This window comes from Halichoerus grypus, chromosome 2 (genome assembly GCF_964656455.1).
Source record: "Halichoerus grypus chromosome 2, mHalGry1.hap1.1, whole genome shotgun sequence".
In the NCBI taxonomy this organism is placed as follows: Eukaryota; Metazoa; Chordata; class Mammalia; order Carnivora; family Phocidae; genus Halichoerus; species Halichoerus grypus.
Genome location: NC_135713.1, coordinates 94182554 through 94198397, shown reverse-complemented (window position 1 = coordinate 94198397; position 15844 = coordinate 94182554). Strand labels below are relative to the sequence as shown.

Genomic DNA, 15844 nt, shown 5'->3' with positions numbered 1-15844 from the left:
TCATACCCATAAATATTAAGTCAGAAATTATACAAAAATGTAAAGAAAATACCTTCAAAACAGCATTAACATTTTTCTGTAGTCTGCAACATATATTAAAATATTTTGGTAATATGTGCCTAATAAGAATAAGCTGTTGTATATTCAATTTTTTTAGAGTTTATAAATTTCATTAGTTTTTTTCCTAGGTACACTACATTTGGGCATCTTGCTAATTTTATTAGTGTTAATAATTTATCAGTTGATTTTCTCAGATTTTTGAACGGTAAGATAGTATCATCTACCAATAACGAACATCTTGCACCTTCATTTCCAATCTCAATTCCTTGAACATTTTTCACCTTGAATTTCTTTCACTGTAAAATGAAGACTATCACCTCCTTTAAGGTGGTTTCTTCCTTTGCTTTAATGATTAAAAAGATCTTCCCTACTTTGAGCTCAGGTAACTATTATATTTTCTTCTAGAGCTTTCATGGTTGCAATTTTTAATTTGTGTGGAACTGATTTAGATATATTGACCTCTATACTTAATTTTTTTCTTCAAATACTTAACCAATTGTCTGAACATCATTTAATGATTAGCTTTTCCTCAGTGACCTGTAAATGCAAACATTCTCATTATTTAACGTATATGGGAGACATTTTTGGACCTTGATTGAGTTGTTAAACCAGTTCCACATTGTTTTATTTCTTACAACCCTACAATATGATTCAATTGTTTGGCAAAACAAAGTGTCTTGTATCACTCCATCCCCTACCACCCCACCAGTATTTTCTTGGCTAATTATCTCTTTATATCCTTCTGTTGAATTTTAGCCTCTTTTAGTTAAATTCTCTCCTCAATCTTGAGTGGATTCAGAGGGAGCGTATTAAGTGAAGAAACACAGTCCTTTCTAAAATCATGTGATGGCTATCTTTCCATTCCAAGTCGAAGTGTTGCATGTGGCTTGACCTGACATGGCACGCTTCAAAAAAAAAAAAAAATCAATTTGTAATTAAACAGGCCTAATCAAGATTTTTTCCTAACAAGTGTGCTCTCCCAAACTAGATTTTCTATTATGAGTACATTTTAACCTATTCAACATGTTCATCATACCAATGATACCTGACATTAAAACTTAATAATATTAGTTATTTAAAATTCATCAACAAAAATCTAAGAGTTAAATATCATATACACAAAATGATAAGAAGTGTCTTCTAAGCATCATTAAAATATAGTATTCCTTCTCCAAAAGCTCAACTTGTAAGAGTGAGCAATTTAAAATTATCATCTTAAAAATGCACAAAAGAGCTTATTTCTAAAACATAACAAATAATTAAGTACATTTTAAATTCTGGCTATCTAAAGTAATGGGGCAACTGGCCTATGCATTCTACTTTGGCCTTTTGAGGATGCTAGCAGTCTAGCACTTAGTTTTCAAAGCACTTCCACTTCTAAGCTTAGGTTCTTTTCCATGTATAAAAATTATTTTCAAAACTCATTTGTTTCATTGCTCATGCTAAGTTCTATTTCCTTTACAAATTCTGGAGAGTTTAGTAGCATAATCCAAGACAGCAATCCTTGGCAGGGAACATTCATTTAAAGATATAATGGACATCATAAAAATAAGAAAACTGATACAGAATATGTATGTGTGTGTTTGACTGCCCAAGTATATATACACATATTTATAAATTTATACTCAGCAAAAATCTTAAATTCCCATGTCACTGAGGCTATGATAATCAACCTTAAACACAAGCCTTCAACTGTATAATCATATTTTTCAGTATCTTATGTTTACTCCTTTAATTAGATGATAACATACTGGAGACAGTAATTCTTATTTTATATTCTTCATTGTTCCAGAAACACATTGTCATTAAATCATTAAATACATGCTGATGAAGCCAGTTTTTCCTCTATGAAAACTCATAAAAGTTTGGGCAACACATTATATGAGAAAATAAAGTTTAAAGCTGGAGAGAGGCAAGTGTAGAGTAGTAGAAGAAAAGGAGAACAGAAGCAGGGGTTTGGTTTACAAGCAGCTAGGAATCAGCACTTAAAGATCATATAAGGTGCTTAGAAATATAAGGAGGGTACACCCTAAGTAACATAAGACCAGCAACATGTGTTGGTTGGTTTATTGATTCTCTCTCAGTCTAATCCTGGGACACATAGTGCAAATATGTTTTTCTACCCTGTCTCAAAATTCTGTATCTTTATTATGATTGCTAAAAAGTGTTAATGGATGTGCAAAAGGAATACATAATTTTTTCCACTCATTCTATCCATACTCACTCAAGTTCAAGAAGCATTATCTAGTAAATTCAACATCTGAAAAAGGTCCTCTCTGACAATCCTTAAAGGTTAATAGAGAGGTCTATATTCTCAATAAACAGCCTCATAAATAGCACTTCGTGGTAATAATACATACGTTTTAACTATAGAAAGGGGCTAACTGGAAATGTTGATTTTTTAAACCTGTTTTCTAAGATTAGACAGATCATATTAACTTCCTCCACTATCTAGATGAATTACATAGGTGATATTTTGTCCAATAAAACCAGTAAGCTCCATAAATCCTTCAACAATTTTTACATGCAATACAATTAATCCTAATGTGAAAGCAAGATTTTAGTTCAATATTTTGTACATCAGATATCTATATTCCAGAAACATGTATGATCTGTGGCTGTTTATATTCTAAGATAGTAAACACTGTGAATGGCTTTTCTGACTTTGCATTTTATAAATATCAGTAATCTTACTAAATGTACAAAATACAAGGTAAAGGGAATAAATAAATTACATAAAGACCTAGATTTGGGTTGTGAAAATAAGAGCTTATTTAAAAAAAAAAAAAAAAAGGTAGATATTTAACAAGTTTGAACAAAACAGATCATCTTAGGTAAGGGTTGGCAAACTACAGCCCACAAGCCAATAATGGCCTGCTGTCTGTTTTATAAAGTTTTACTGGAATACAGCCATACTCATTTACATATTGTTGATGGTTGCTTTTTGGCTCTGCAGCGGTAGAGCTGAGTACTTGCAGGGCTTACCATCTTTACTGGTAGAGTTGAGTACCTGCAGAGCTTACCATATTTACTATCTGGACCCTTTACAGGGAAAGTTTGCTGACTCCTCATCTAGGGGCACACATGTTACATACTTCCTCTTCTCCTTCCCTTCTGTTGTTGTTGGGAAACAAGTCTCTGCAGTCTCCCATGTTTTTGAACATCTTCTCAGCAAAGGTATTAACAACTTGGCTCCTGAAAATCTTTTCAAGGATGTTTGTAGAGCAAACAGCCTTTGGAAACAGGAAAATGCCTCCCTCCAGGGCAAAGCTGGGACAGATTTGCTAAGGGCTCTTTATAAAAGATTGGGATCTTCTCCTGTAGAGGTTCCTCTCTTGTAAAGCAACACACCACACGTGGAGTCATCACGTGGCCTTCATCCTGTCACCCTGTGGGAACCGGGGCTTAGAGAAGAGGCACATGAATGATGTTTCTGGCTACTGCTATTGCTGTAATAAACTGCCCTTTGTCTTTGACACAGCAGTCTCCTGTCTTTCACCAGTATCCATGAAATTATCTTAGGCTAACTTGTTTGCTTGCAAGTAGGGTTAACATCTCATATCCTTCACAGTTCTTCATACCCATTTTTTGGGGGTCACTCAACAATTCCCACATGCACTTATTCCAAATAGCTAAAGTAACTTTTAGTAGGATACCATAAACAGATGGGTAGGGCCAACTGCCTGAGGGGTGGACATGAGCTAAAAATCGAGCTTACATTCAAGGGTGCCTTTTTGGAATGTGCAGAGTAGCACCATATGAGCTAGTGGCTTTGCTAATGAAAATACTACTTTAAATAGTAGAAACTAGTTTTTTTTTTACTTTGCTTTATGAAAGTCCATGCTATGATCTGATTGTTTCTGTGAGTTTCTTAAGTATAATGATGTGTTCTGATAAACTGACGATGAGATGTCAAGAAAGTTCTATGACACTGAAGATTAAGAATAATTACATGTTTCATGATTGCTTTTATCTCGTTCATGACTAAGTGCTGCTCTTTTGAGGGAGCTTTCCTCAGTATTTTACCCTGTAGGGTTATGTATGGGATTATTTGCTTAACACACCCTACTATCTTCCAGGAACCTTTCCACATTTAGTTCTTGATGGAGCTTGCATGTTCTTATGCCACTTCATGACCTGGTCACAGTTAACTGGTTCTGGAAGAGACATCTGGCCCAATGAGTCCCTTTCCCAAGATTTTTGGGTTTGGGACCTGATTAGTCAAACCTGTCTCTCTCAAGTGGCTAAAATTCTGAGATTTAAAACTTTAATGTTTCTGGTCACATTTCCTGCCATATTGTTCTGCAGGAAATAAAGCAAATTTCAAAGAAAAGCACAGATGAGAGACAGAGAGTTCTGCTGGTATCTTTGGTTTTTATACTTCTTGAATCTGACACATTCTTGCCCTTCCTGAAAGCTTGTTTTTTTTGTGAAATACACCAGCGTTCCTTTTCTAGTACCTTCCTTTTTTTTGTTTGAGCTAGTTCAAATTGGGTTTCTATCTTGTAATTCCTCCAACCAACTACTGATTGGGATTAGTCAGATTTCAGGATGCTATTTGGGGGAGCAGGGAATAAACTCCTAGTGGAAGAATAGGTTTTCTTATTCCTTTTCTTAAAGCCATAGTAGATATGGAATGGAGAGATCAGAGACTCAGGTATAGCCTCTAATTAGGTTGAACCACATGAATCTATCAATTCAAAACAGTTGAATTAGCAATTCATATGGTTCAACCTAACAGCTTGCTTTGGTTCAAGACTACTTAGTCCTATCTTCCATAGGAAAGAGGAGTACTTGATGTGGCCATCCTAAGTCACTGGAGTTCTACACTGAGGTCAGAAAGGAAAGCCACTGCTAAAAATAAAGTACCACCTTGCCCATCTTTGTTCTCTGATTCTGTGTCTCCCATGGGCATCTTGGGGAAAAGGTGGTCTTGTCCAAGAATTGGGTATTCCCAGGCTCCCTGTCCAATAAGATTATCACTATTTCAAATGCAAAGTAACTACTAATCATTAACTTACTCACTCTTTCAACTAACATTTATTGAGTTGTGTCAACCACTACACTAAGGGCTATGATACAGAGACAAAGACAGAGTATCCCAGTCCCCAAAGAGTTTATTTTAGCTGGGGAGAACTATGTAAATCAACCAGTGTGACAAATGCCATGACAGTCACAGACTTAGTACACTAAGAAAACACAAAAGTCATAGTTGGCACCTAAGGGAGAGATCAGGGAGGAATCCACAATTACATGAATGAACTAATAAGTAAAATCTGATCACTTCTCATTACCTCTACGGTTACCATCCTGGTCTGATTCACCACCATCTCACATCTGGATTATTCCAACAGCCTTCTAAGTGGTCTCCTTGCTTCTACTCTTGTACCCTACTGAGCACAGATTGAACACAATAGCCAGTATGGATCAGTAAAAATAAAGTTACATCATGTCACCCCTCTGTTCAAAATCCTCCAATGGCTCCCAATTTCACTGAGCATAAAAGCCAAAAATCCTTATAAAGGTTTGTAAGGCCCCATATGTCCTGGCCCCGTTGTTTCTTTTACTTCATTTTCAATTACTGTTGAACCCGTGACTCACTCCACTCTAGCCACCCTGATTTCTTTGCTATTCCTTCCACAAACTAGTGATGTTCCCACCACAGGCCCGTGGCAAGGGTTCCCTGGAGTGTACTACCTCCACATACTCACAGTGACTCAGTTCTGATTCATCTTTGCTCGGATGTAACCTTTTTAATGAGGCTTAACCATTTGCATTTCTTCCATCTGATTCCCTTTGTCTTCTTCTATAGCCACTTAATACCTTCTCTAACACTACAAATATAATTTGCTTATTTGTTATGTTTATTATCTGTCATCCCATTTATTCCCCACTTTTATGTTCAATGTGTAAAGCATAATTTTACCCATTTTCAAAATTCAAAGCATAATTTTACTATTTTAAATGATTATAGAGGTTTGTGGATAATATAGCTCCAGTGTTGGTCTTAACTATACTTTATTTGATGCTGGGTACTCAATTATAACACTGTTCCTACAAATACTACAGTCTTATAGGAGCATACTCTGGTGATAAGTGGAGATTATCAACATTAATATCTATTGGTTTTAGGATATGACTTGACTAGAAATTTTCTATTATGTGTACATGTAATTATAAACAAAAAGATACCATTATTTCCTTTTTTTTTTCAAGATTTAATTTATTTATTTGACAGAGAGAGAGAGAGATAGTGAGAGCAGGAACACAAGCAGGGGGAGTGGGAGAGGGAGAAGCAGGCTTCCTGCTGAGCAGGGAGCCCAATGTGGGGCTCGATACCAGAACTCTGGGATCATGACCTGAGCCGTAGGCAGACGCGTAATGACTGAGCCACCCAGGTGCCCCAACATACAATTATTTCTTAAAGGCACACACAAAGAACAACTTATTAATTAGAAGGACTTCTATGATACAATCAGTCTCAGAATATCCGGTTTGGATAAAAGCATTACTTCCCATTAAATATTAAAACTTGTATAAAAGAAAAAAAAAAAAACTTGTATAACAGGATACTATAAAAGACAATATTTGAAAACATTAGTTTTGATTTAATTATTTAACTATAATTCAAAGAATTAAAAAGCTAGCTGCATTATAAGCAAATGATATGGTTTATCCTCACTACAATTCTTGAGGAGGTAATTAGTTCAGTAACTGTAATAACTCTAAAATAAAAAGCCTCCTTCCAGAGTTAACAGAACAAAAAGCATCAAGTTACAATGAGATAATCCTCTACAAATCTTTACACAGCATATGTTTAAATAATAAAAGTCGTTTGTGTACTTTTAGATGGTTTATGAAAATAACCAATCAATTCTGCAGACACAACATTATTTCGAAAGGAAATCTATGTGACTCATGATGCCTGTAGATACACAGAGACAAACCACACATATTTTATCAGTTTATTACAGTAAGCAAATAAGCGTGGAATGAGAGTGCACATAACTGTCTACTTAGCGCTTACTGAAACATTTATAAGAGCTGTTATCTCCCTAATAACAGACAGACAGCGTGCAATTTTAGAGAGGAGAAAAGCTTCATATTTTTTAACACTTCACTAAAAAGTAACTGAAGAGTGTAAAATGAAAAATACTCTGTGCAGTTAGCTGGTAATGGACCATATTATCAACTCAAGTTAGATTTATAGGATACAAACTAGTCACTAATAGTTATTTTATGACATAGCATGTCTGCTTTTTTTTGAGATTATTAAGATTAAAGTTGTAAAACTTCTTTTGAACATAGCCGTTCAAAATGATTGAATTATAAAATTTAAATGAGAATTGAAAAATAAAACATGGACTATCAAGTAAGTGCCTAAGAATAAACCTTATTCAACATTTGCTTTACTATTTCAAAGATAACACTTCCATGTAAAGCTTTATAAAAACAATGTTTTCCAGCTTTTTATGCTTTAATCCACATTTAGTCACTTAATCATGTTTAAGTATTATCAATCTATTCTGTTTTTGGACTTCAAAAATATGAAGATCTGCAGTATATAAAATTCTCTCTTTGTATCTGGTTTTGTTTGGCTTATTTTATAGCAGTATCTATTTAGATTTATGATTTATAAAATGACCGGAAAATAGGTACAACAGAGAGAGTTTCATGTTTAAAATTAGTATTTTAACCAATATATGTCCCAAGTGATAAGAGTTATAAAGCAGAAAGCTACAGTATTGTCTTCTTTACTCAGTACACTGTAGAAAGTGAGTCTATTTTACTTTTAACCCATAGTATTGACACCAGTACTTAGTAAAGAATAAAAAAAGTGGGGGAAGCAAATTTTCTTAACTCTTAGCTCTACCTATAAACATAAACTCAAAGAAATATATGTCCGTTCTCCATCAAATATTGCTTTAAGCAAATGGTTTATAATCCTAAAGATAACCTCCTCTTTACACATGTAAATTTGGGTATTCTAGAAAGTAATCATGTTAATTTCTCATATTTTATTTTACTAATATATATATGTGAAAAACAGACTTTTTTTACCTCTTTATTTTGCTAATAATCAATATATATTATAAAAAATATATCTGCAGAAAGATCTGAATACATTATCAACAAACATTTAATGAGTACCTTACTTTATGCATGGTGTTAAGCAGGCATCAGCAAATTCAACTTGTGGACCAAATCCAGTCCACTGTCATTGGGATACAGCCATATTCCTTCATTTACATGTTGTCTTATGCCTGCTCTGTACTACAGTGGTAGAGCTGAGTGGCTGTGGCCTGCAAAGCTGAAAATATTTACTACCTGGCCTTCCACAAAAACGTTTGCTGACCCCCCTATTATGGGATGTATTCAGTTTATACGGGTATTGAGATGAGGGGGGAGATTATAATAATATCCTATTCTTTCTCCTCTCCAAGTAAATCTATATAGTAAATCCATAAGCTTCAATGTCAATACATTTAATGCTTTTTATAAATTTGAAATCCAAATGCACATGATCTTTTACTTACCACTTTCATGGAAAAATGTTCAAGAACCATGGATAAAGATATGTCATTCTATTCTTAGATATGTTCTGCTATTCTTTTTTTATTTCCTTTCTGACATTTGGTTTAAGGTGCTAAAAAAAACAAAACTGAATCTGGTTTTCAAAGAGTTTAGCAAAAATGGTTCCAATAATTGATCACAATGACTTTCATTAGAACCAGGATATTTTACATAAGTACAAAACAATTATGTGTTGTTATCTAATAGATGTGATAATCATTTGATCTTAGTAGTTCTATTGCCTTCTCTGATATCAATGACATAATGTAAAAAAGAAAATTTTAGTGCCCTCTTCCATTGTAACCAAGCTCAGAACCTTGCATTATCTTTGATACCCTCCCTACTTCCAACAATTAGTTGACAAGTTTGATGTCTCTTATATTCATTTCCTTCCTTGCTGTCCATCTACCACCAGCTTAGTTCAGGTCATCATTCATACTTGAAACGTTAAAAAAAATGTTTATTTAAAATAGCAAAAGTAATGCATGTTTCTTAAAAATAATTTCAAACTGTGTCGACAAATAAGTAAAATCTCTCTCAGACTGAACCATAATTAATAATTTGGTGTTCTTCTTTATCTTTTGCTCCCTTCTTACTTCTGCCTGCCCATGGAACTTGGTCTCCCTGTCTTTAGATTTCCTTAAACTCCAATCTGTACCACATAATCCTATAAAAATCATTTTCTGGGGTGCATGGGTGGCTCAGGCAGTTAAGCATCTGACTCTTGATTTTGACTTAGGTAATGGTCTTAGTGTCATGAGATTGAGCCCCACGTTGGGTTCCATGCTCAGGGAGATGGCTTGAGATTCTCTCCCTCTCTCCCTCTGCCCCCCGCCCCCCCACATGCTCTCGCTCTAAAATAAATAAATCAATCTTAGGGCAAAAAACCATTTTCTTAAAGTGTACCTCCCGTATGTGCTCAGCAAACTCTGGTGGAAAGTGCCAGGCTTTGAAGCTACATAGACTAGAGCTGAAACTCGGGCTGTGCAATGTACTAACGCTTACCTTATAAACCTATGACACTAGAAAAGTTAAACTCTAGGAACCTCAATTTTCACATCTGTGAAATGGGGAAACTACTGCCTATCTTTCAGGTTGTTGTAAACCTAGGCCGAACATTAAAACAAATTTGGAGGAGTGAAGGATCTGAGGAACATAAAAGGCCCAAGTAAGAAAGGTAAGATTTTAGAGTTGAAATAAGAGTGTGTGGCTAAAATCCAGTACAGGTGAAAGTTACCAGAACTGAACAGATGAAGAGGCTGTGAGGTTACAGATGCACAGGTTGTTAATGATGTCTAAGATGCCAAGATTTTCAACGAATGTGGTTAGTGATGAAGGGATCTCAAGATGAGAACGACAAAGAAGGTAAGATGGTATAGTAAGATGGGATGGGCCCCTTAGGAGGAAGGAATGTGATGACAAGGGAATGACCCAGAAGCAACAGTTGCTTCACACAAACAATCTTGCTGGTAATAAGTGATTTCATCAAGGACAGAATTACAGAGTATTATGAGTGAGGTCATGCTGAGAATATTTCCAGTAGGACAGCAAGATCCAAATAGCGATTCCCAGAGAAAAACTAGGCTATATAACAGTACTTTGTAAAAGTAAATGAGAGAAATTGGTAGCTGTTCTACATATTTTACAGTTGGGACCACTGCATCTAAATACTGGCTTTGCTGCTTCCATGTAAATGAATTGTAACTTAGGGGACAGAGGGACATGGATCTCATCTAGGTGAAGTCATAGAGGAAGGAAAAGAAGTATCTTAGCTGATGTACAAATTGGAAAGGCAGTATTATTATGGCTACTTTAATTTTAAATGTTTTTTAATTTTTAAAAAATATTTATTTTTGAGAGAGAGTGAGCAGGGGAGAGGGGGAGAGGTAGAGTGAGTCATAAGCAGACTCCATGCTGAGCATGGAGCCTAATGCAGGACTTGATCCCACAACCTTGAGATCAGGACCTGAGCTGTGAGCCAAAACCAAGAGCCGGGCGCTCAGCCTACTGTACCCAGGCACCCCTATGGCTACTTTAATTTTAAATAAGAGGTCCCTCTAGGGATGCCTTCTTTGAATCTGATAGAGGGGAAAAGCATCCCTTTATATCGTAGATGCCAATCAGGTGTACCATAAATTGCTGAGGAATTCCGGACATAGGGTGAGGATGGGGAAATAGGTCCTTTGAGACCATAAGAACACACACATATTTTTTCTGATCTTTGCATAAATATTTTAAATTCTTCAGTGAGGAGGTAGGGATGGGAAGAAGAACTTGATTTATCACATAGGAACCATAGAGTCTTTGGAGTCCATGTCTGTGGTAGCAAAGCCCACTGATCACCCAGCCTTCTCTTTGTTAAGGTCACTTGACTATCAATTTTTCTGGATCAAGTCCTGGGATTGGGGTCTAGGTGACTGTACTCTGGCAGGGGTTCATGTATTTGCAAGTTATACCTAATTTTGACGTGTGAACCATTTTTCTTCAGAAGCAATGAAGGCTATGACTTCCTTATTGTCAGGCAGAGTTATGGTTGGCAGTTTTAAGAAAGAAAACACTAGATTTTACGTTAGAAGATGTTCAAGTTATTTGATGAGAAGAAAATCGTTTAATTTCTCTGAGCTTGAATTTGTAAAATAAAGGGTAACATACCTAATTCATTGGATTTTAAGAGGATATAGTGAGATACTGCATATGAATGTGTTTTGTAGATGAAAGTGTTCTTTAATTATTATTAAAGACAGTGTTTATTAGCACAAGTGAAAAAATAGTGGCAGAACTAAGATTAGAACTTAGTATTTTTAAGTGTCATTTCTGTCAAGCAATAAGCTACAATTCCTTTTTTAATAAATACAAAATACTCCTTATGATAAAGGAAAATAAAGATCAGTTGTGCAAACTAGTGGGGAGATTTTTTTTTCTCTCCTTCAGAGAACTACAGGAAGTGGGAAGAACTAGTATTTATTATTTCTTTCCAAAGATTAATAATAATTGAGAAAACTATTTCAAATATGATTTTAATTGTGAATCAGCATCCTTAGTCAAAAGAACTTCTGAAAGCAAATACAATGAGGTTAGAATTATGTTTAAAATATCACTTCTTTAATAAACTAGGTATGTATGTAAAAGTGGATTTTAAGTGGTAATTTCATAAGCACATTAAAAAGCAAAAGAATGTCAAGAGAAGTCTGAATGCCATAACATCAGAGGAAGACTACTACGCTCTGACATATTTTACATTTTTTTATTTCATCAGTGGTACAGTATTAATAAAACCTCTAGTATCTATATAGCTATCTTCAGCACTGAAATTATAGAATCGTACTTTTATTCTAGTTATAAGGAATTAACTCAGAATTTGAACATGTTGAAAAGAACAATGCAGAATATCTCTTAAAAAAAAAAGTAATGAAGGTAACCTGAGGCAGCTGGATGGGACACTAGACCAGATGTCAAGAGACCTGAGTTACAGTTTCAACTCAGCCATACATTAGTGGTGAGATCTTAGCTAATTCACCACCTCACTTAGCTTCTGTTTTTCTCTTCTGTAAAATGGGGCTAATTATACATATTCTGTCTGTTTTACTGAGTTCTTATGAGTATAAAATGAGATTGTGTATGTGAAATTGATTTTTAAACTGTTCAAGAAAAGGCATTATTGGGATTATTAGTAAATTGAGTTTTCAGTCAACGTTAAAACATCAATCTGTCAGATAACATAAGGTCATCAGGTTAAAAGTACGTATCAAAAAGCTGAATCACCATTGGAGAGGGGCTTTTAAAACAATATCGCTGTATTTATTGATAGTACCATCCAAAGGCCTTTAAAAAAGTAATCCCTTCCCCCATGTCCTTTTTTTCTCTCTGTTAGTTGTGGGTGAAGAGGACTGTTCTCTAAAAGGTTTCTAAATGATGTTGATGTTAAAAAATATAGTATCACCATTTAACAGCCTTTTAAAGAACAGTCCCTAGTACGGTCTTTGTTAACAACTGAGGGAGGAAGGGACTATTTTTTTCAAAGGCTTTTAGAGGATGTTGTTAAAAGAATATATAGTGACATCATTTAAAAGCCTTTTAAATAATAGTTCTTCTTCCCTCCCAATTGTAATGTCCTTGGCTTTCATTTATTTTGTACTACAAGCTGAAAATGGACATGCCAACATATTATTGGCCACGGCAGGCATTTGTTGGACGAAGAACGATGTATTGCTTTTAAAAAGGTCACTGCCCAGAAATAAATCCAATTCTTCAAGAACACAGTACCATTTCTACACAGGATATTGCCCACCCACCTTATCACTGAACTGTAGTACCTTTTGCTTGTTTTCTCTGAGTTTACTGAAGAAGATATCACGAAAACAGGAAAGAAGTCATTGCTAAGTCATTCTAAGATTTCCTGTGGCATGAATGTAGTCCTACCATCTATCCATCCACTTCGGCTTGAGTTAACTCTCCATCCAACTTACAACAAAATCTAACTTCAGCTCCCATTCTGTCTTTTATTAAACTATTTCTACCCACTATGCCTCTCATTTTAAACTTTACCCCACCAGGAGATAGCAGCGGACACTTAGGGTTCCTCTCCACATTCAGCTCCCAGGGACAAGAAATATTAAGTCAACCATTTGGTTTAAAACTTGTACAAAGTCAAATAGCCAATAAGGTTTGAGACAGGTTAGGTCTGATTATCTTTCACATAAAAAAGAACTAGCTCCAGGGGTATGATCACAGAATATGAAACAATTTTCCATCTCTTCTTGTGTTGAGTCTTTTCAGAAAACTGTCATCTTAAGAACAGGAATTCCTAGACCTAAAACACTTTGTGAAAAAATAAGCCTTTAAAAAGTCTAAAAGCACAGCCCTCCAAATACACTGTATCCCAATTCTAAATTTTAGTGTGCTCCTTACTTTTTGCCAATCTTGCACACAGAACTCACTTGTTAGTTCTTTATAATTTACCTAAGTCACAATAAATCATTATTTGTGATGTACCATAATAAATCATATGGTTTAAATATCAAACACTACCCTCAACACATCACTCAGTTCAAGCCCCAATTTATCCACCCAACTCTTCCTGATTTTAGCTCAATGAGACCCATTTTGGACTTCTGACCTCCTGAATTGTAGGATAATAATAAATTTGCAATGTTATCAACTACCCAGTTTCTAGTAATGTATTACAGCAGCAACAGGCAACTAATAAAGGTAATTTTGATGTCTAGTTAAAAACTACTGTTCTGAATTCTTGTGTCATAAAACTTATCCATGGAGTCTATAGCATATGTTTGTTTGCATGTATCTTTCAACGGCTGATCTATGATCTGAGAGGCATCAAAAATTCTGTTTCCTCTATAGTATATTCTCATTAGATTTAAGTTTCAACTGGCATAGACACTAATAAATTTGAGTGTCTCTCAAACCTGGATAGTTATTTGTCAGAATCATTCAGAGAACTGGTTTTTAAAAAATATCCCTTCCCCTAAATATCCCTTACATTTTAATGATCACACTGAGTTGATTTTGATGAATCTGGTTAACTGATAGGTACTGAGAACCAATGAAAAAAAAAAAAAAGAACTGTCTTCCAAAGGCTCCAGTTTAATGCATTGCTTATTACACGAGACTGCCTCTTACTCTTTAGTATTTATCAGTCTTTCTGATAAAATTCGCATATACAAACATTTTATATAAGTTCTACAGAAGCAAAAGGGGATTATTATAAGTAGTACTAGTCACAGACACCTGGGTGATGGGGCACAAAACAGAGAAGTTTCAACGGGGGAAAAGGAAGGAACAAGAGAAATATGAGAGGGTTTGGGTGGGGCAGAACAAGTTTAGGATAATGAAAATCTAGGTTAGAGAGAGAGTGGGTAGGTATTATAAGAGCAATAATCCTAGAGAAACTCTTTAAAATGTTACAATTTTTGGGGTGCCTGGGTGGCATAGTTGGGTGAATGGACAACTCTTGGTTTCAGCTTAGGTCATGATCTCAGGGTCATGAGATTGAGACTCACATTGGGCTCCGTGCTCTGCAAAGAGTTGGCTTGGGACTCTCTCTCCCTCTCCCTCTGCCTCTGCCCCTCCCCACCATGCTCTCTATCTCTCTCTCTCTCTCTCAAATAAATAAATAAAATATTTAAAAAGTTACAATTTTTTCTAGAGTCACCTTTCTCTGAAACAAGCACAATAAAAAAAGTCAGATTTTTAATTTTTTTAAGATTTTATTTATTTGAGAGAGAGCGAGCACGAGCAGGGAGGAAGAGCAGAGGGAGAGTGAGAAGGAGAAGCAGATTCCCTGCTAAGCAGGGAGCCTGTTTTGGGACTGATCCCAGGATCCTGGGATCATGACCTGAGCTGAAGGCATACCCTTAACCGACTGAGCCACCCAAGCACCCAAAAGTCAGATTTTTTAAAAGGTTATATACACTTTGCAACCATTCATGTCAAAGTTAATGTTATAACTGCTGGGATATATAATGTGGGTAGTATACCCAAGGGTACTTATGCAACCAGGGCTATGTGGAAAAGTGGAACCACCAGAAATATAAGCAAATGCTGCTCAGAAAAAGTTCAAGTCTGTGTTTGTATGACAGAAACACATGTAGAATGGTAAAATGTCAGGGCGCCTGGGTGGCTCAGTTGGTTAACATCTGACTCTTGATTTCGGCTTGGGTCATGATGCCAGGGCTGTGGGATCGAGCCCCATGTTGGGCTCTGGGCTGGGCATGGAGCCTGCTTAAGATTCTCTCTCTCCCTCTGCCCCCTCCCACCTCTCCCTCTTAAAAAAAAAAGGTAAAATGATTCTTGATGGAAATTCCACATGTATACATCATATTATAGAAGGCATTCAGTATTATAATCCAAGATAAAAGGATTCTTCTCTGAAGATTTGGCAGCAGTAGTTATGCCTTCTATCAAGAACCCAAGGCACCTTCTACAAACCTGGACTACAGCTCTACTCATATATCACTGTACTCTTGTGTTTGTGGTTTCCATTTCTGTAAGACTCTTAAGATGTGCCTCAAAACTGTAACCATGGCTTACTTTTTTATTTGCTGCAGCTCATACCAAAATGTTGAGAATGTAGAAGATACCCCATTCATGTTTAGTAAAAGAAATATTCAAGTTCTAAAAAAAACTTTCACTAAGAAAGCCATAACCTCCAAAGTTTTTCCAGAAGCAAAGGAGAACTAGCTCCATCCACAGA

The 15844-nt window shown here is 35.6% G+C and overlaps 1 protein-coding gene across 5 annotated transcripts in view; it reads right to left on the bottom strand.

Moving 5' to 3' along the window:
* The window catches only part of AP3B1 (adaptor related protein complex 3 subunit beta 1), a 257305-nt gene that overhangs the window by 35759 nt on the left and 205702 nt on the right, over window positions 1–15844 (bottom strand). The window contains exon 23 of one of the 5 annotated variants that reach the window (XM_078067161.1): window positions 5366–5453. The exons of the other annotated variants lie outside the window; for them this stretch is intronic. Within the exon in view, the coding sequence (XP_077923287.1) occupies window positions 5451–5453 (3 nt within the window). The 3' untranslated portion in view covers window positions 5366–5450. Of the gene's footprint in view, window positions 1–5365; window positions 5454–15844 lie in introns of those variants that run through there. 5 annotated transcript variants of the gene reach the window in all.